The sequence below is a fragment of the Phyllobates terribilis genome, unplaced genomic scaffold, assembly GCF_046119375.1.
Source record: "Phyllobates terribilis strain yellow unplaced genomic scaffold, ASM4611937v1 Scaffold_4__5_contigs__length_816908805, whole genome shotgun sequence".
NCBI classification, from domain to species: domain Eukaryota; kingdom Metazoa; phylum Chordata; class Amphibia; order Anura; family Dendrobatidae; genus Phyllobates; species Phyllobates terribilis.
The window spans coordinates 421,333,469-421,355,013 of record NW_027362764.1 but is presented as its reverse complement, the minus strand read 5'-3'; the positions used below and the strand labels follow the sequence as shown (position 1 = coordinate 421,355,013).

At 41.9% G+C, this 21,545-nt stretch overlaps 1 protein-coding gene across 2 annotated transcripts in view; it reads left to right on the top strand.

Annotated features, from left to right (window-relative positions):
• Positions 1-18,329, top strand: part of FBXL7 (F-box and leucine rich repeat protein 7) — a 305,779-nt gene extending 287,450 nt beyond the window's left edge. For both annotated transcript variants that reach the window (XM_073676643.1, XM_073676642.1), the window contains exons 3-4: positions 7,257-7,868; positions 15,404-18,329. In XM_073676643.1, coding sequence (XP_073532744.1) covers positions 7,257-7,868; positions 15,404-16,140 — 1,349 coding nt within the window. In that variant the 3' untranslated portion in view covers positions 16,141-18,329. The remainder of the gene's footprint in view (positions 1-7,256; positions 7,869-15,403) is intronic.
• Positions 18,330-21,545: the final 3,216 nt, after the last annotated feature.

Genomic DNA, 21,545 nt, shown 5'->3' with positions numbered 1-21,545 from the left:
GCTGCGGAGCAGGTCCTCTGGAGCTGATGTTAGTGCAGCAGAGTTGGTTCAGCTCTCCACAGGCAGAGCTTAGCTCCAGGGCAGGAAATGGTGATGTTATAGATGTTGCTGTGCAATGTAGTGTAGGGGATGATGGTGCAGTAATAATTCGCAGAGACAGTGGGGTGCAGTCTTTAGGGTTTTACTCACGATTTTTAGACTCCAAGTTAACAGGGCCAGGGTAACTTCCCACGTCGTCCTGTGCTTACTCAGGGAGGGGTTCAGCAAACCCGCAGGTCCCTCCGGAGTACATAACGGGACCCCCTTCCTTTGTGTTCCTTCTGGCCGTCTCCCTGCACCTCACACCCAGTGACCGCGGACCTTGTCGGGCGACGTCTTCTCTGTCCCCTGGGTCCTCTATGGCCACCTTTTTGGTGAGTTAGATGTGGCTTTTGGCTGCAGCACCTGAAATGCTGCACCCTCTCGTTACCTAGTTGAGACTTGAAGAACTCTGCTAGTTTAGGGGCCGGTCCCCTTCTACGGCTCAATCCCTCCACCGCCTGGTAGATTCAGGCGTATGGGTAGCCTCCAGCACTGCCCGTACCCCTGGGATCCTTTCTGCTTTACTGGAGCCTTCCTTCCTGCTCCTCTCCTCTCTTCTTTTTGTCATGGGTCTCTCTCACTAGGCCCTCCTCCTGAGCAGAGCTCCTGCTGAGCTCCTGCTCCACACATTCTCTTCCTCTGACTGAACTCATCAGACTGACCACTCCTCACAAGATGGCTTCCCCTTTTTATGTCTTCCTTCTCAAGTGCTCCCCTAATATGCTTCCTCCACCCACACACACTACATGGTTCCCCCTCATTTGGTTCCCCCCACTCCAGCCAGGGACAGGGCTCCGCAGGAGAGCAACGCATCTTGCCCCTCCTGCTGGTCTGGAGTAGTGTAGTGTTGGATGCAGGTGTTAGGGTCCCGGGCAGTACTCCTTCCTTACCTGAGAGTGAGATACCACACCTCTGGGTGAGATGCAGTACCTCTGTGGTGACTGAACCCGCAGGGGCGCCACATTTGCAGCGCTGGGTTCCTGGGTTCAAATCTCACCAAGGAAACATCTGCAAGGAGTTTGTATGTTCTCCCCGTGGGGTTCTCCGGTTTCCTCCCACATTCCAGACATACTGATGGGGAATGTAGATTTTGAGTCCCAATGGGGACAGTGATGATGATGTCTGTAAAGCCCTGCGGAATATGAGACTATGATGGTGTTATATAAGTAAGCATAATAACTAATATGATTGGTAGGAACATCATGTAATTCATTATCATAGTCAATACTTGATGAAGTTAAAAGGAGATATAACGCTTTGACTTGTGTACTGTGAGGTGAGAAATGCTACTGACTTGGTGTCTGCAGGAACATCTGGTAAGTATCATTAATATATTGATAATTGCACAATACCTGCCCGCCATACATAAGACCAGGCAAACAGCCGATGGGTGCTGCATCTCCAGATGCCGAGGTGCGATGCTCTGTTAAGATTTTAGCTGAGGATTTTTAAGTAACTAAAAAAACAAAACTACTTTGAGTATTAATTTTCCTATGCTTTAATAAATACCAGATGACAAATAAAATGTAAACTTAATGAAAACAATATAATGTGGAAAGACGTTCATTTTATTAATTCAGAAGTTTAATAGAAATGACAAAGAATGTAAGTAGAATTTCCTTCCAGTTATGTTAAAATTAACATCCAAAAATGATCATCCAATCCAGTTTTTTATAGTTTAAAGATTATTTCTGAGATTACGCTGATAGACTATATACAGCATGTCTGCTGTTGACAATCTGTTTGTCTGGCTTCAACGGTTCAGGGAAAACTGCGGTTGCAAACATTTATGGACTTGTAAATCAGTTTAGTCGTAAAATATGGCGTTTTACCTTAAATGGCTTCTGGGATTCTACGCTCATATATCATTTGCTTTAGCTTGGGCTATTATTCTCTGGCTCATTCAAAATCTACATTTTCATAAACTTTATTTTAGTCACTAAATAATGTATTAATTGTGTCACCTAATGAGCAATTGTAAACGAATGCAGTAGACATTAGTGCAAAAAAGAAGGTTTCTTGGATCCTGCACAGTTGACAATTGATCCCCTACTAATCCATACTATGTGTTACTGTATAGTTCCTTCACATAGCACCATATTACAGAGGTAAAAGCAATGCATCCAATGGGGAATATCTCTGTAGTATAGCTTAAGATGGGGCCATATGCAGCAGGAAAATCTCCATATGTTGTATGTGAAATTGAAAGCATATGGAGCTGCCGGATGATTGCACAGACTTCTATGGGTTCCATATTACAGCTCCATAAAATGTGGAATCGCTCACATGGCACTATGTTATTTCTGCAATAACCTTACAGCTTAACTTATTTGTGCCAAGCACAACTTAAAGCCCCCATACACATACACTAATATCTGGCTAACCTGCCGATATCAACAGGTTTGGCCAACACTCTATTGTGTATGGGGGCGCTGGCCAACCTCGCCATAATTCTTGCTCCTTTTGACGTCACACCCTCATTACGCCCTTATCCCACCCAGCTCCTCCCATTTTGGCATAGCTGGGCAAAACTGGCATGAAAATACCAAAAGTCACTAAATTTTTGCAACCTATCAGCGTTTTACGCCAGATTTCTGGTTAAAGCACTTGGTAAGTTGGGGACACAACAGTATGAGCACAAGCACTCTGAATGTTCATTTGGTGCCTGCTACATCCATTAACGTTTTTCTGTATTTTTCTCTATACTCTGCTGTCTTTGTCTTCTAGTTCTTCATGCTGTTACACAATTGTTCATGCAATTTATAAAAGAAGCCTCAATTTTATCTCATTAATGTTTGGGATCTGCCTGCTCTTAAAGGGAATCTGTCAGCAGTTTTTTGCTATGTAATCTGAAGTCAACATGAAATAGGGGTTAATACACAGATTTCAGGGATGCCTCTGTTATCAAGCTCTGTGGTTTTGTTTGCTTACACGGATTGTTTTAGCACCAGTAGATTATCATTGCTGCGACTAGCTGTCATGTGAGCCCTGGTCCCACACGCCCTCTCCTGTGATAGGCAGCTCACTGTCTATGGACATTTTATATACAGAGCCTGGTGTGGGCGGGGTTATCCGTGGTGTGGGCGGGGTTAGCTTTCTCAGCTCTGCTGCATTGCTAAATCTAAAAACTCAAATTGTGTCAGAACGGCTGCACCCAGTTATCTAAGTGATACATTGTTGAATTCCGCTTCTCTTTGCCTACATCAGGCTGCTCTCAGATGAGGTAGCAAAAACCTGCTGACAGATTCCCTTTAAATAAAATTTGTGATATAGAGAAAAATGAGAATGGAACATCTCCAGTAATAAGCTCCAAATCCAGCTGTCAGACTGGAATCATCAGAATGTACAGCTATTTTAAGATAGATATTATTACCTTCCTTTTTGTGATTCGGTTTTATCCAGTCCCCTTTACAACATCTTTTCAACATCTTAAATGTTGATTACACCTTTCTTTAATATCTCAGGCCCACCACCCCTGCACCATAGTTTGTTGCATTTGTTCTCTCATGGTGCCCATACACATTAGACAAAAGTGAGCCAAATCCGCCAGGACCAGATGGACAGATGAATATCTAATGTGTATGGTGCTCTCCTACTCTCCCCTGAGAGTTAATTTGCATTAAAATTCTCCTGCCTTTTGTTCTCTGGGAAGATAAGCTGCTGATTGAGTTGTTTCCCAGCGACTTTCACCCCTCTCTCTACTGAAAACACATGAACTCTCAGCTGAATCTTTATGCGTAAAGGAGCGTCAACAGAGATAACTGTCAACCAAATTTTTTTTCATCCGACAGCACTTTTCTGCGTACGGGCACATTAAAGGGAATCTGTCACCAAATTTTTGTTACCACATCAGAGAACATGATGATGTAGAGGCAGAGACCTTGATTCCTGCAATGTATCACTTACTGGACTGCTAGCTGCAGTTTTGATAAAATCATTGATTTATCTGCTGTAGATCTACCAGGTCTCTGAAAGCTGTGGCCTTTATAATCCCGCCCACACCACTGATTGACAGTTTTCTGTGTACACTGTGCATAGGCAGAAAGCTGTCAATCAGTGATGGGGGCTCGATTATACAGAGCATATGAATACAGAAGACAGCAGGTTTACTAGTCTTCTATTGATCTATTGTTGGTAATACTTTCTTCAAAACTAGAGAAAGCAGCCCAGGAGACGACACATCGCTGGAATCAGGATCTCTGTCTCTACTTTACACTGCTCTCAGATTAGGTGGTGAAATCCCGGTGACATATTTCTTTTAAGCCCTTTACACTTGTACTTATTGAACAACCAAATGTTATCTGTGGGTGTGTTTGGCGTCATTGCTTCTGTGTAACCCCAAGTGATATGGGGTTACAAGTTCATGCATTTGCTTTTTTATCCTTATTATATTTGTGTTCCTCCTCTGATTTTTCATATTTTTTATTGTGATGAGCAAAACACTACTTATTAAACCGACCTTACCTTGCATCTCATCTACGTCAAAGAAATACAAAAGTGTATCTAAATAATTATAGATACTTCCAGCTATTTATTTATTTTACTCATTTACATAGCGCCATTAATGCCACAGCGCTTTACAGACATTATCGGCTTTTGTTTTCTATGTAAGCGACAATTGCTACTATATTGCTGTGGCCATTTACTAGAGAAATTTCCACGCAATGCCATCTTGGAATGATATATTTGCTGTGTACTAGTTACTGCCCCAAGCCAATCACATGTGAATATGTGCAGATGTGGCTGACTTTTCTCAGTAATTCAGCAACCTCTGAACCGGAGACAGGCCACCCAGGAGGTGATCTTGACATGGAGAATTATTGGGAAGTAAAGGAGATGATCGCTCTAGAGGCTTAGCTACACTTCTCCACTTAATCTTCATGTTATCTCTCCAGTTCCCCTCATGGAGAAACTCCCAAGTTTAATGTCAGTAGCTGTCACAAAGCTCATAAAACAGCTGGCACCAGGATTTACCTCCTCACTGACAGTTTGACAAGAGGAGCACTGTTAGGGATTGCTCAAGATTTGTTTAACATTTTAGAGTTAAAATAGTTTATTTTCTTGTTTTATTGTTTTACGGTAGATGAAGATGTACTAAAAATGTCTGTTACGGTCTATTGGCGGCATATGCAGATTTACTATTCCTTCACAGCTCATCGTTATTCTAGTCTTACCTATTCAGGGAAGACTTTTCATTCTGAAATATTTTCTAGTCTACTGGAAGAAATGTGAGACTAGTGGAATATTTACCATCAGACACAATATAAGTGCTAAGAGATCTGCAAGTGTGCCACAAGATTAGAGAGGTCTGCCATGGCTCTGAGCAGGACTGTACACCACTGGTTTAGGTTGCCGATATGTCAGCATTAATCTCATCATGTCCTTCATCCTGACCCCCATCTGGTAATAATGTCCCCCATCCTGTAATAATGTCCTCTGTCTTGGCCCTCATCCGGTAATAATGTCTGCCGTCCTGTAATAGTGTCCTTCTTCCTGGCACTTATCATGTAGTCATTCCCACGTCCTGAGCCCTATCCTGTAATAATGGCCCTCATCCTGGCTTTAATGTCCTCCATCCTGGCCCCAAACCAGTAATAATGTTCCCCTATCCTGTAATAATGTCCTTCTTCCTGGCACTTATCTTGTAGTAATCTCCCCATCCTGGGCCCTATGCTGTAATAATTCCCCCCACCCTGGGCTTTTTTTTTATTAATAATGTCCCCCATCCTGGCGCTTATCCCTTAATAATGGCCACCATCCTGGCTTCTTCCTGTAATAACGGCCCACATCCTGGGTTCTTTATCTAATAATGTCCCCCATCCCCTGTAATAATGTCCACGATTCTGGCCCCTGCCTGTAATAAAGTCCTCCATCATAGCCCTCATCCTTTAATAGTATCACCCATCCTGGCCCCATCCTGTAATAATGTTCCCCATCCTGGCCCCCACCCTGTAATAATGTCCCCTATTCTGGCCCCTTCCTGTAATAATGTCCTCCATCATAGCCTCATCCTTTAATAGTATCGCCCATCCTGGCCCCGTCCTGTAATAATGTTCCCCATCCTGGCCCCCACCCTGTAATAATGTCCCCTATTCTGGCCCCTTCTTGTAATAATGTCCTCCATCCTAGCCCTCATCCTTTAATAGTATCACTCATCCTGTAATAATGTTCCCCATTCTGGCCCCCATCCTTTAATATGGTCCCCCTTCCTGTAATTATGGGGACGGGCGGCTCATGGCAGTGACGTCATGCGCCGTTCACGATGGGCACAGAGACGTCAAGCTGCTGGCCTCTAGTTTTCTCTGCGCTGCAATACATCACAACTGAATGTGTGTCCAAGAACACATAATCAGCTGAAAACGGAGCTGGTGTCAGCAGGTCCCTAGATTCCACAGTCCTGGTCATGGTTGTACCCTCTGCGATCACAATTGTTATGCCCGTGCGAGTAACTGGACACCTATGAGTAGCGATTATACCTCTTGTAGAGATTATGCCTGTTTTATTCTAAATGATTAATTACTGTACACCAAAATCATGTTTCCCACTTTATGCTCACATTTTATTCAGTCCCCAGTCTCATTTTTTCAAAAGACTCGGATTTTTACCTTTTTTTGTGAAGGATGGAGGATTTGGGGGAATCAGAAAGCTATCTAATAACACTCCAATGTTGGCTGCATTCCATATGCACCTGCTATAGAAAAACACTGTTGTTGATGAATATTGTAAAGTTGTATATAATGTTTATTTTCTTACTTCTTCTGAGCTTCTCTCAACTGAATTATGACCATGAAGCTCAACTCAACTTTCTTGTGGTCATAATAATTAGCTGCGAGGAGCACAGATGATGGAAGATAAGACCTATAAGCTCTGCCAGCTCATTGACGGATTCTTAGTTAACTCATTATGCTGCCAGGAATAAACAGTGCAGCAGAGGGCCTATGGAAGGCAAATGGTGCAAAATTGTTAATGACACCAAAATGTAAAAATAACTTTATGCCAACAATATATGAGCTGAAGTAAAAAAAAGGCCCCCAAAGGTGTCCATATCCATTAATAATACTGTACATGTGTAATGTGTGCAAGAAGGCAGGCTGCTGCCAAGGTATAAACAACATTTTTAATAAAATACTGTATATTTTCATATCAGTTTAAATCCTTTCTTTTCTTTTTTTTAGATTCTGACATGAGCATGCGGACACTCAGCACACCAAGTCCTGCACTAATATGCCCCAAAAACCTGCATAGCTTTCAAAATGGGAGAGGATCATCAACTTCATCATCTTCCATCACAGGAGAGACTGTTGCTATAGTCCATTCACCGCCTCCCACACGACTCACTCATCCACTGATACGCCTTGCCTCGAAGCATCAAAAAGAACAGGCAAATATCGACAGGTTGCCAGATCAATGTATAATTCAGATTTTTTCATATCTACCTACAAACAAACTATGTCGGTGCGCCCGAGTTTGCCGGCGCTGGTATAATCTAGCCTGGGATCCTCGGTTATGGAGGACTATTCGACTGACTGGTGAAACATTAAGCGTGGACAGGGCTTTAAAAGTGTTAACACGTAGACTTTGCCAGGATACCCCCAATGTCTGTCTCATGTTGGAGACGGTAATTGTTAGTGGCTGCAGGCGGCTCACCGATAGAGGACTCTACACTATTGCCCAGTGCTGTCCAGAACTGAGGAGACTCGAGGTTTCCAATTGTTATAACATCTCCAACGAGGCCGTGTTTGACGTGGTCTCATTGTGTCCAAACTTGGAGCATCTGGATGTGTCAGGTATTGTACCTCTAAGTGTTTTTATTTTACATTTTGTAACTCTATACAATAAAACAACTCCTAAGCTATGAAACGATAGTTTCACCTTGTAATCAGATCATTCTACACTCAGTTCACAATACGTAGCATTGAGCCGTCAGCTATCTCGCCCAAACTCCTACAGATGTAGAATTGCTTGGCCCTGCCAGGCACTCCTGTGTTCTCTATGAATGAGCCACTGCCAGACATCCCTGGCTGAGGCTTATCTCACCAGGAACAAAAGAATTGGCTATCCAAAATTGGACATGCTGGATTCTTATCTCTCCTGACATCATCTGCTAGGTAAAGTCAGGAGACCCTGATACACCTTAAACTGTCAGCTCAGCACACTGATATTGGACATTGGTCTAATGTGTAGGGGGGACTTTGTAATGGTTCATCACCGAAAATGTAAAAATTCCCATGTATGTAAATCAGAAATTCGAACTCTTGTCAAAGTTTGGTAATTCCGTATTATTTCTCTATTTTGTTGTGATGGACATTTAGACATAAGTAATTTTTTGAGATCTTTGAAAGATAAATTGGAAACTAAAGGGTTATAAATACAGTACAGACCAAAAGTTTGGACACACCTTCTCATTTAAAGATTTTTCTGTATTTTCATGACTATGAAAATTGTACATTCACACTGAAGGCATCAAAACTATGAATTAACACATGTGGAATTATATACTTAACAAAAAAGTGTGAAACAACTGAAAACATGTCTTATATTCTAGGTTCTTCAAAGTAGCCACCTTTTGCTTTGATGACTGCTTTGCACACTCTTGGCATTCTCTTGATGAGCTTCAAGAGGTAGTCACCGGAAATGGTCTTCCAACAATCTTGAAGGAGTTCCCAGAGATGCTTAGCACTTGTTGGCCTTTTTGCCTTCACTCTGCGGTCCAGCTCACCCCAAACCATCTCGATTGGGTTCAGGTCTGGTGACTGTGGAGGCCAGGTCATCTGGCATAGCACCCCATCACTCTCCTTCTTGGTAAAATAGCCCTTACACAGCCTGGAGGTGTGTTTGGGGTCATTGTCCTGTTGAAAAATAAATGATCGTCTTACTAAACGCAAACCGGATGGAATAGCATGCCGCTGCAAGATGCTGTGGTAGCCATGCTGGTTCAGTATGCCTTCAATTTTGAATAAATCCCCAACAGTGTCACCAGCAAAGCACCCCGACACCATCACACCTCCTCCTCCATGCTTCACGGTGGGAACCAGGCATGTAGAGTCCATCCGTTCACCTTTTCTGCGTCGCACAAAGACACGGTGGTTGGAACCAAAGATCTCAAATTTGGACTCATCAGACCAAAGCACAGATTTCCACTGGTCTAATGTCCATTCCTTGTGTTCTTTAGCTCAAACAAGTCTCTTCTGCTTGTTGCCTGTCCTTAGCAGTGGTTTCCTAGCAGCTATTTTACCATGAAGGCCTGCTGCACAAAGTCTCCTCTTAACAGTTGTTGTAGAGATGTGTCTGCTGCTAGAACTCTGTGTGGCACTGACCTGGTCTCTAATCTGAGCTGCTGTTAACCAGCGATTTCTGAGGCTGGTGATTTGGATTAACTTATCCTCAGAAGCAGAGGTGACTCTTGGTCTTCCTTTCCTGGGGCGGTCCTCATGTGAGCCAGTTTCTTTGTAGCACTTGATGGTTTTTGCAACTGCACTTGGGGACACTTTCAAAGTTTTCCCAATTTTTCGGACTGACTGACCTTTATTTCTTAAAGTAATGATGGCCACTCGTTTTTCTTTACTTAGCTGCTTTTTTCTTGCCATAATACAAATTCTAACAGTCTATTCAGTAGGACTACCAGCTGTGTATCCACCTGACTTCTGCACAACACAACTGATGATCCCAACCCCATTTATAAGTCAAGAAATCCCACTTATTAAACCTGACAGGACACACCTGTGAAGTGAAAACCATTTCCGGTGACTACCTCTTGAAGCTCACCAAGAGAATGCCAAGTGTGCAAAGCAGTCATCAAAGCAAAAGGTGGCTACTTTGAAGAACCAAGAATATAAGACATATTTTCAGTTGTTTCACACTTTTTTGTTAAGTATATAATTCCACATGTGTTAATTCATAGTTTTGATGCCTTCAGTGTGAATGTACAATTTTCTTAGTCATGAAAATACAGAAAAATCTTTAAATGAAAAGGTGTGTCCAAACTTTTGGTCTGTACTGTATATGCAAGCTTTGAGAGCACAGAGGCTTCTTCTTTAGGCAGGAATACAAATTAAGTTAATTTGTAATCCAGCTGTGGTTTTTCTACACTCAGTAGAATATAAGATTGTACCATCACAACACAACTCATCATCACGCAACAAATCGTATCCTCACTCCTCATACATCTACAGTCATGGCCAAAAGTGTTGGCACCCTTGAAATTGTTCCAGAAAATGAAGTATTTCTCCAAGAAAATTATTGTAATTGCACATGTTTTGTTATACACATGTTTATTTCCTTTGTGTGTATTGGAACAACGCAAAAAAAAAACAGAAAAAAAGGCAAATTGGACATAATTTCACACAAAACCCCAAAAATGGGCCGGACAAAATTATTGGCACCTTTCCAAAAATGTGGGTAACAACTTTTCCTCAAGCGTGTGATGCTCATTCAAACTCACCTGTGGCAAGTAACAGGTGTGGGCAATATGAAAATCACACTGAAAGCAGATAAAAAAGGGAGAAGTTGACTCAATCATTGCATTGTTTGTCTCTGTGTGCCACACTAAGCAAGGAGAACAGAAAGAGGAGAAAAGAACTGTCTGAGGGCTTGAAATCCAAAATTGTTGAAAAATATCAACAATCTCAAGGTTACAAGTCCATCTCCAGAGACCTTGATGTTTCTGTGTGTGTCCACGGTGCGCAACATAATCAAGAAGTTTACAATCCATGGCACTCTAGGTAATCTTTCTGAACGTGGACGGCAGGGAAAAATTGCTGAAAGTTTGCAATGCAGAATAGCCTGGATAGTGGATAAAAAGCCCCAATCAGGTTCTAAAGAAATTCAAGCTGTCCTGCAGGCTCAGGGTGCATCAGTGTCAGCGTGAACTATGGCAGGAGACCCAGGAAGACCACGCTGCTGATACAGAGACATAAAAAAGCTAGACTGCAGTTTGCCAAAATGAACATAAGTCAAAATCCTTCAGCGAAAGCGTCTTATGGACAGATGAGACAAAGATAGAGCTTTTTGGTGAAGCACATCATTCTACACTTTACCAAAAACGGAATAAGGTTTACAAAGAAAAGAACACAGTAACTACAGTTAAATATGGTGGAGGTTCAAAGATGTTTTAGGGTAGTTTTGCTGCCTCAGGCTCTGGGTACCTTGACTACACATTGCATGGCATTGTGAAATCTGAAAATTGTCAAAGGATTTTGGATCCAAGTGTCCGAGTGCCCAGCTTCAGAAAGCTTGGTTTGCATCCTAAATCATGGGTCTTCCAGCAGGACAATGATCCCAAACATACGTCAAGAAGCAGGCAGAAATGAATGTAAACAAAGCACTGGAGAGTTCTGAAGTGGCCAGCAATGAGTCCGAATATGAATCCCATTGAACACCTGTGGAGAGATCTTAAAATTACTGTTGGGAGAAGGCACCCTTCAAATATGAGAGACCTGGAGCAGTTTTCAAAAGAGTGGTCCAAAATACCAGTTGAGAGGTGTACGAAGCTTGCTGATTGTTAAAGGAAGCGATTGATTGCAGCTATTTATTCCAAAGGGTGTGCAACCAAATATTAAGTTGAGGGTGCCAACAATTTTGCCCTGCCCATTTTTGGGGTTTTGTGTTTTTTTTGTGTTGTTCCAATACACACAAAAGAAATAAACGTGTATGACAAAACATGAAATTGCAATAATTTTCTGGGTGAAATACTTCATTTTCTGGAACAATTTCAAGGGTGCCAACACTTTTGTTGAATGTTGAATTAAAATTCTCGCCTTAGATGATTTCTAGCTGCCCTCATACAACACTTTGGGATGGAGTTTGCTGAGAACGGTTTATGTACAAAGCAATAATTAACACAGTATGCAGTAAACTTCTTACCTCCATCTAGTGGCACCAGCAGGCAATTACAATTTTATAATCTACCTACTGTACTGTATATTTACACATGCGATTAGCTCTTGTGTTTTACAAAAACAGAGTCTAAAAGATATGAAATTAATCAGTACGGAATACTGGACATGAAACATCATTATTTTAAAGGGTGAACTTTTCTCCATTGCAATTTAACCTCTTTCTCCTATGACTTATGGATACTGGCAAACAAATTGAGCAAAATGAAAATTATATTTGACATAGAGAGGTAATTTCTTTATATATGTGTAAAAAATATTATATGGATATAAACTTTGTACAGTAGACCATAGTTGACTTGGCAAGTTTTATTAACAAACTTTTTTTAGGAACCCCTTAAAATGAATCTGTCAGCAGGATTTTACACCCTAAAATATTTATATGTGCATGCAGCTCTTTCAAATCCAAGTCCAGCAATACCACTACATGGCCACTCCGTTATTCCCTTACTGAGAAATAAGCGTGTGAACTGATATGCAGATGAGGCTGTTGATCTGAAGCCTCTGTCACTCCAGCTCTATTCCCCACCCAGCGACACCTCCTCCTGCTTGACTGACAGCTCCATTGCCTGAAGTGACATAGAATTGAGGTCATCAGTAAAGCAGGAGTAGTCAGCGATGGGTGGGGAATAGAGCTGGAGTGACAGACTCCTCATACTCAGTAACTCTCATTACCTATGAATGGATAGCTGCTCTCATTTTATGGTTATCTTGACTTTTTTTTTCTGGCGTGCTAAATAGTCTTGTCTACAATAGTGGATGTTCCAGAAATTGAACCACAGTGTGATAGATTATGGAATATATAGTAGTGTCAATATATTCCTTATATCAGAATACCCCTTCAAATTTTATGTGGCCCTTGGTAGTGGGACAGTCACAAAATTTGGCACTCGGCTTAAAAAAGGATGTGCACTTCTACTTATGGAAAGAAGAGTGGGAAGGAGAGTGGAACAGAAGAATAAACCAAGCACAGGGAGATACAGAAAGATTATGCTAAGCTTTTTAACAAATCTTTTACCTCACCCCAGAGCTGGATTCACATGGATTCTGCTCAGTTTTGGTATATATTGTCCTCCATGCAGCTACTGCTTCTGTGTGTGTACTGAAAAGAAAATGAAGATCAGACATCCATCTTTTTCCATTCCTGTCTCAAACTTTTGCACACTATTGTATATGATGCTGACTCCTGATCAGGGCTGCCACTAGGAATTTCGGGGCCCCATACTGGCAAAAGTTTCGGGCTCCCTTGAGACTCCACCCAGGGTTCACCCCAGCTCCACCTCCACCCCAGCTCCACCTCCACCCCTCGAATGTTCCACAGTCCCACCGCCCACTCTTGGAAAAACTCTACTTTCTGCGCCACGTCTTCACCAATCACACATTAGCAGTTCCGATTGAACACCATATCACATATATAGCCAGCAGCTTTTGTTTATGCCAAAAGATTTTTTAAGCCGCCACCACGACAAGGAGACTCTTCTGGCCGGGCCCTACTGTACTCTAACCTATTAAACATTTCTTATACCCAATACTCTTTTAGGTATATTTGTATTTATTGGATTGGGAATGTGTCACATACATTTTTTAAAATGACCAATAATACCACATACAAGTGATAAATACCATCACACTATGACCATATCACATATTACCACCACATAGTGACCGAATAATACCACACACAAGGGACAAATACCACCACACCTTGACCAGACCACATATTACCACCACATAGTGACCGAATAATACCACATACAAGGGACAAATATCACCACACCGTGACCAGACCACATATTACCACCATATAGTGACCGAATAATACCACATACAAGGGACAAATACCACTACACCATGACCAGACCACATGTTACCACCACATAGTGACCAAATAATGCCACATACAAGGGACAAATATTGCCACACCATGACCAAACCACATATTACCACCACATAGTGACCAAATACTACAATACTGATCATTAATTAAAAACAACACAATATTAATATTACCATAAGTGCCATTATACACAGGAGCTCTATACATAGTATACAGTGTATAGCGTCAGTATACAGGTAATACAGGGATCACCAGTGACATTATACACAGGAGCGCTGTATATAGTGTACAGGTAATACAGTAATCACCAGTGACATTATACACAGGAGCTCTCTACAGAGTATATAGTGTATAGTGTAAGTGTACAGGTAACACAGTGACTCACCAGTGACGTCACTGGTTGAAGTCCTTCATCTTCACTTTTCTCCTTCATCCAGCACAGATCGCCATCACTTCTTCCAGCCAGGTCTCGTCTCTGAATAAAATAATACATCGTTATCAATAGCACATTCCTGAACTTCTACACTTCGCAGCTGAATACAGACGTGCACCCACCATTAATATATAATTAGTTATTATGCATCCCACCATTCCAAATATAAATTGTAATCCACCACTGTGCTCCCACTTCCAATAAATAGCCACTTTCCCCAACCATTAAATATATAAATTAATTAGAACCTGTACTCTTTCCCCCAATTCATTACCAGCCACACTCTGTCATCCTCAACGCCCCCTCTCCCAAATTCATTATATTTACATGCCCCCCTCCTCCCCAATTAATTTTGTCATGTCCTCTCTCCCACCTCCACGGCATCATCATTTACTCTTCCCCATCTACAATTCATAATCATTTGCTCTCCCCACCCCCCACTCCCAATTCATCATTTGCTCACCCAACCTCCATTCTTCATTTGCTCTCCCCCTTCCACTCCTAATTCAACATTAGCTCTCCTCACCCCCATCCCCAGTTCATCATATACTTTGCCCACTCCCAGTTCATCATGTATGCTCTGCCCACTGCCAGTTAATCATGTATGCTCTGCCCGCTCCCAGTTCATCATGTATGCTCTGCCCGCTACCAGTTCATCATGTATGCTCTGCCCGCTCCCAGTTCATCATGTATGCTCTGCTCGCTCCCAGTTCATCATGTTTGCTCTGCCCGCTCCCAGTTCATGTATTCTCTGCCCACTCCCAGTTCATGTATGCTCTGCCCACCTCCCAGTTCATCATATGCACCCCAGACCATTTAATTAATTGTATTTAAAAAAAAAAAAGAAAAGTTTTTCATACTTACCTCTCATAGGATCCCTGCAGGTGCAGCTCCACTTCTGGACTGGCATACTGGCGCTTGATGCCGGCGGTATGCGATGACGGACCGGCCCCTGCTCTTTACTGCTGTTCACCGGGCCCCATACAGCAGTAGGGGCAGTAATGCCTTGATAGCGGCCCTGCTTCTGATATAAACAAGATATTAACCAGCTTTATTGGTCTCACTATGTTCAGGATTTATGAATTTATTCTTTTTGCTCTATAAATTAATTTGTACGTGCTAAGTAATACAATAATAATATGTTTTTTTCTTCTGCAGGTTGCTCTAAAGTAACTTGTATCAGCTTGACTCGTGAAGCCTCCATAAAACTGTCTCCAATGCATGGTAAACAGATATCCATCCGTTATTTGGACATGACGGACTGTTTTGTGCTGGAAGACGAGGGACTCCACACAATCGCAGCTCACTGCACTCAGCTCACTCACCTGTACTTGCGTCGCTGCATCCGTATCACTGATGAAGGTCTTCGATATATTATGATATATTGTACATCCATCAAAGAATTAAGTGTGAGTGACTGTCGCTTTGTGAGTGACTTTGGCATGCGAGAAATTGCCAAACTGGAGTCTCGTCTGCGGTACCTAAGCATAGCCCACTGTGGGAGGATTACAGATGTGGGCATCCGTTACATTGCCAAGTACTGCAGCAAGCTCCGGTACCTCAATGCTCGAGGTTGTGAAGGCATCACAGATCATGGAGTGGAGTACCTAGCAAAAAATTGCACAAAACTGAAATCTTTGGATATTGGCAAATGCCCGCTGGTTTCAGACATTGGTTTGGAGTTTTTAGCCCTGAACTGCTTTAACCTAAAGCGCCTGAGCCTGAAGTCTTGTGAGAGCATCACGGGTCAGGGGCTACAGATAGTTGCTGCCAATTGCTTTGACCTGCAGATGCTAAATGTTCAGGACTGTGAAGTGTCAGTGGATGCTCTTCGCTTTGTCAAACGCCACTGTAAAAGATGCATCATTGAACACACGAACCCTGCGTTCTTCTGAGGAGTCATCTAATGCATAAAACATCTTATTTCCAGTATTAAAGCCACATAACAAAAGAAGAACTCACACAGTCATCACATTTTCTGTTCGACGTTCTGTTTTTTATGTCATAATAGAAAAGATCACTTTTGTTCTAATGCTCATCTGTCGTTCAGATATTGATGTATTATGAGATGAATGCATAATATGTCTTCACGTCTGCTTTACACCAGTGCAAGTCATTGCCAGTGTATGACAACGGAAACCTTCCTGGGTGATCATGTATCACAGAACACAACCAGAACGGAGAAACCTGTGTGTCACTCAGTTTCTCAATTATGTTATATAGTAAGGACCTTATACAATGTTTCTTCATAACATCCATTGATAAAGCCATAAAATACACCCCTTAAGAGTGTTTGTTCAACGCTTTCATCCCAGAACTTTCATTAGTTTATAAGATGTGCAATACATTTCCTACATTCCGACATATACTGTACGTCTAACGCGCCTATAGAATTTCATAAATCAGACTATGCTAACAGAGTGTCAGGTTGGCATATGTTTTTCCAGTATACGAAGGTACACCATTGCCTGAATTCTAAAAGCACAGTCTACTGAGCCTTAAAATTCTATACTATTCTGTTTGCATTAAAAAGCATATATAGGGATAAAGTCACAGTCAGCCAATCCTCCAATGTAGTGTGGATATTTTCTAATCCGCAATCAGACAAAGTCCAAAGCCGATAAGACGGTATTGTAAATGAAAAGTTATGCACCTTAGTTGTGCCTTAATGCTTACCTATAGTAAATGGGCTTGTTCGCACGTAGCGTTTTTGCTGTATTTTTTGTGTATGGAAAAAATGCTGCATTTTAGAGCAGCAGCAAATTAAATGAGATTTCTAAAACCTCATTCACACAATGCGTTTTTTTTCCCTTGCATTTTTTTTGATCTGCTGTACAACTTTTTGAAAAGCGCAGCATGTGAAATCTCTCAGCGTTTTTGCTGCGTTTTTTCACCCATTCAAAATTCATGCACATAAAAATCAAGGAAAATGTTTAAAAATTTTATAAAAACACTCTAGTGAAGAAAAATACGCTGCAAAAAAGCATTTTGTGAACATATCCAATGGAAAGATTCTGTACTGCCCCAACTTAATCCTGCTCACAAAGCTGCCGTTTGGGACAATGCATAAGTATGAGGCTAGGGTCACATGATCGTATGTTCTCCATACGAAAAAAGAGATTGATTAGAGTGGGATCCATTTTTCTCGGATGTGGAGAATTAAAAAAAAAATGTTTCCATCTTCTCCATTTAGTCTGTCCATGAAAATCAGACCAAGCTCGACGGGTGCTGCTCGGGAGTATGCATATTGCATGCTTCACCTCTGTTCTCTGGTTTATACTCGCAGCGCACAGTGCGAGCGCTGGGGGAATCCACAAGTCTGCAGTCACACAGAGTGACTGCAGACTTTTCATTTTAGACCAGTCAACCCCTTAAATAAAGATTAATGGATGATGCCACAGCTACATATTCTCTATGCAACTTTCTGAAGTCAAATGAAGGATTTTTTGAGTACTGACGGACATTTACTGGGGGCAGAACGCAGGTAGGGGATGTAGTTTTCCCTGATTTATTTTAGTCCTATGCACAATCTTCTAAGCATAGACAGTTTCCTGTTCTTTATTTTAGATTTTTGACAAATTGTAATTTATTGGATACAGTTCTCCGGGGTTTTGTAATGAGTTACTACCCAGATTCCTATCCAATATGTTGCAGCTCTGTGGTAATTAGGGAGGCGATCAATCACTCTACCATGTCTGTCACTTAACTTTTTTATGTCCTCTTCTATTCCCTTAAAATAAGCTTAATATTTTCATTTGTTATGATTCCAAATGAGGAAATGTTCACCAGATCAATGGAACCAATGTGCTCTTATGTGGCCCCTTAATATGTAAACCCACTTCTGCTGTCATTTTCTGCATGTTATTTAACATTCTGCCTCCCAAGCCACTAACAACACTGGTTCTGGGAACCTAAAAACTAGTGGAAACATACTTTCTGATCATTTATATCATAAGACCAGCAAAGAAAATCATATGTATTTATTTTTTATTGTTAGTCTGACTGCCGGGTCCAGCGTACATACAGTACAGACCAAAAGTTTGGACACACTTTCTCATTTAAAGATTTTTTTGTATTTTCATGACTATGAAAATTGTACATTCACACTGAAGGCATCAAAACTATGAATTAACACATGTCGAATTATATACTTAACAAAAAAGTGTGAAACAACTGAAAATATGTCTTATATTCTAGGTTCTTCAAAGTAGCCACCTTTTGCTTTGATGACTGCTTTGCACACTCTTTGCATTCTCTTGATGAGCTTCAAGTGGTAGTCACCGGAAATGGTTTTCACTTCACAGGTGTGCCCTGTCAGGTTTAATAAGTGGTATTTCTTGCCTTATAAATGGGGTTGGGACCATCAGTTGTGTTGTGCAGAAGTCTGGTGGATACACAGCTGATAGTCCTACTGAATAGACTGTTAGAATTTATATTATGGCAAGAAAAAAGCAGCTAAGTAAAGAAAAACGAGTGGCCATCATTACTTTAAGAAATGAAGGTCAGTCAGTGCGAATAATTGGGCAAACTTTGAAAGTGTCCCCAAGTGCAGTTGCAAAAACCATCAAGCGCTACAAAGAAACTGGCTCACATGAGGACCGCCCCAGGAAAGGAAGACCAAGAGTCACCTCTGCTTCTGAGGATAAGTTTATCCGAGTCACCAGCCTCAGAAATCGCAGGTTAACAGCAGCTCAGATTAGAGACTAGGTCAATGCCACACAGAGTTCTAGAAGCAGACACATCTCTACAACAACTGTTAAGAGGAGACTTTGTGCAGCAGGCCTTCATGGTAAAATAGCTGCTGGGAAACCACTGCTAAGGACAGGCAACAAACAGAAGAGACAAGTTTGGGCTAAAGAACACAAGGAATGGACATTAGACCACTGGAAATCTGTGCTTTGGTCTGACGAGTCCAAATTAGAGATCTTTGGTTCCAACCACCGTGTCTTTGTGCGACCCAGAAAAGATGAACGGATGGACTCTACATGCCTGGTTCCCACTGTGAAGCATGGAGGAGGAGGTGTGATGGTGTGGGGGGTGCTTTGCTGGTGACACTGTTGGGGATTTATTCAAAATTGAAGGCATACTGAACCAGCATGGCAACCACAGCATCTTGCAGCGGCATGCTATTCCATCCGGTTTGCGTTTAGTTGGACCATCATTTATTTTTCAACAGGACAATGACCTCAAACACACCTCCAGGCTGTGTAAGGGCTATTTGACCAAGAGGGAGAGTGATGGGGTGCTACGCCAGATGACCTGGCCTCCACAGTCACCAGACCTGAACCCAATCGAGATGGTTTGGGGTGAGCTGGACCGCAGAGTGAAGGCAAAAGGGCCAACAAGTGCTAAGCATCTCTGGGAACTCCTTCAAGATTGTTGGAAGACCATTTCCGGTGACTACCTCTTGAAGCTCATCAAGAGAATGCCAAGAGTGTGCAAAGCAGTCATCAAAGCAAAAGGTGGCTACTTTGAAGAACCTAGAATATAAGACATATTTTCAGTTGTTTCACACTTTTTTGTTAAGTATATAATTCCACATGTGTTAATTCATAGTTTTGATACCTTCAGTGTGAATGTACAATTTTCATAGTCATGAAAATACGGAAAAATCTTTAAATGAGAAGGTGTGTCCAAACTTTTTGTCTGTACTGTGTGTGGCACCTGTGCTGTAGATTCCAGGGCTGGACCATGCTGTGGGTACTGAGCCTAAGTGACCTATTAAATCTTATGTGTGACCCGCCACTCATACACTATGTTGTCACTTGTTTTAAGAGAGGGCCTTTCATTGAGTTGTTTAAAGGGAACCTGAAACGAGGTTTTCCCCATATGAAGTAAGCCCTGATATACAACATTCTGGAATGCTGTATATATGTCCCCAATCCACTCTGCAAGGCAAAAAAATAGCTTTTATTATACTCATCTACAGGGCGGTCCGGTTCGATGGGCGTCTCTGGTCTTATCCGGCGCTGACTCTTTTCTTGCGATGACTGTCCTCCTTTCTAGTCTCATGTGGATGACGCGTCCTACATCATCCATGCAATGCCCTCCATCGCGGTCCTGTGCATGTGTACTTATCTCTACCCTGCCAAGGGCAGAGCTAAGCATAGTAGTGCTCATGCGCTGGCGCTCTTTGGCCTTTCCCCACGCATGAGCATTACAGTAGTTTGCTCTGCCCTCAGGGGAGGGAAGTGCGCCTGCGCTGGAGGGTGATGGAGCACACTCTGTGTGGATGATGTGGGACGCGTCATCCACATGAAATAAGAAAGGACGGCGATCGCAAGAAAAGAGGAGGTGTCGGATCAAGACCAGAGATGCCCATCGGACTGGACCGACCCATAGGTGAGTATAAGAAAAGCTCTTTTTTTGCCTTGCAGAGGAGCATATATTTAGCATTGTAGAATGCTGTAACATAGGGCTTACAGGGGAAAATCTGGTGACAGGTTGCCTTTATTTTAAACTGAGATTGTCCAATGGTCGCTGCTCTACTGATTCTGGAACAGCCTTTCTTTTTCTTCTGTGCCTCTCCATTCCAAAGTAATGCCTTCCCGGTTATAGCTATGCAAATTTTCCCTTCAACCATCTGGGCGTATACCACAAAACCCATCTGTGACCATTTACTTTTTCTCCTTTTATGCCACCCAATCAAAACATGGCTGCATGTGGTATACGCCCAGTTGGTTGAAGGGAAAATTTGCACTATTATTACCGGGGGGCATAACTTTTGAACAGAGGGGCCTAAAAGAAAAATAAAAACTGTTCCAGAAGCAATTGAGCAGCACTAATATTGGAGGAGGTAGTCAGTTCATATAAAAAATCCTGAAAAAAGTTATCTTTAAGTATCTTACACAGTATTACTAGTGGATTAGTAGCCAGAAACCATCTGACAAACTCTGTTATCTGGTATCAATATTCTTTCATGTATGTCATAGCAGTAAACTCTCCTTGCATTCTCTTATAGAGACCACCCACCAGCCTTCTCACTAGGCCGAGTGTATAGACCACATTCAATATGCTCATAAACCTCTGTTCAAATCACATTTGGGGACGTACTTTCATCATCTGCATATATAGAGTGCAACAAAATCTGCCATTCTGACATATTTGCCATTGACTTGGGAAACCCTTATATTAAAAAGCATAGTCAGCTATGATATCAGTACAGATAAAACATGTACCACCATATACTGGACAAATGTGTGCCAAAAATACTCTTTCAGTATACTGGATGTTTAGCTAATTAATAGGCATGCCTGTGTGTAACCAAGGAAGTGCTTCTGGCATTAACACAATAAAAGAA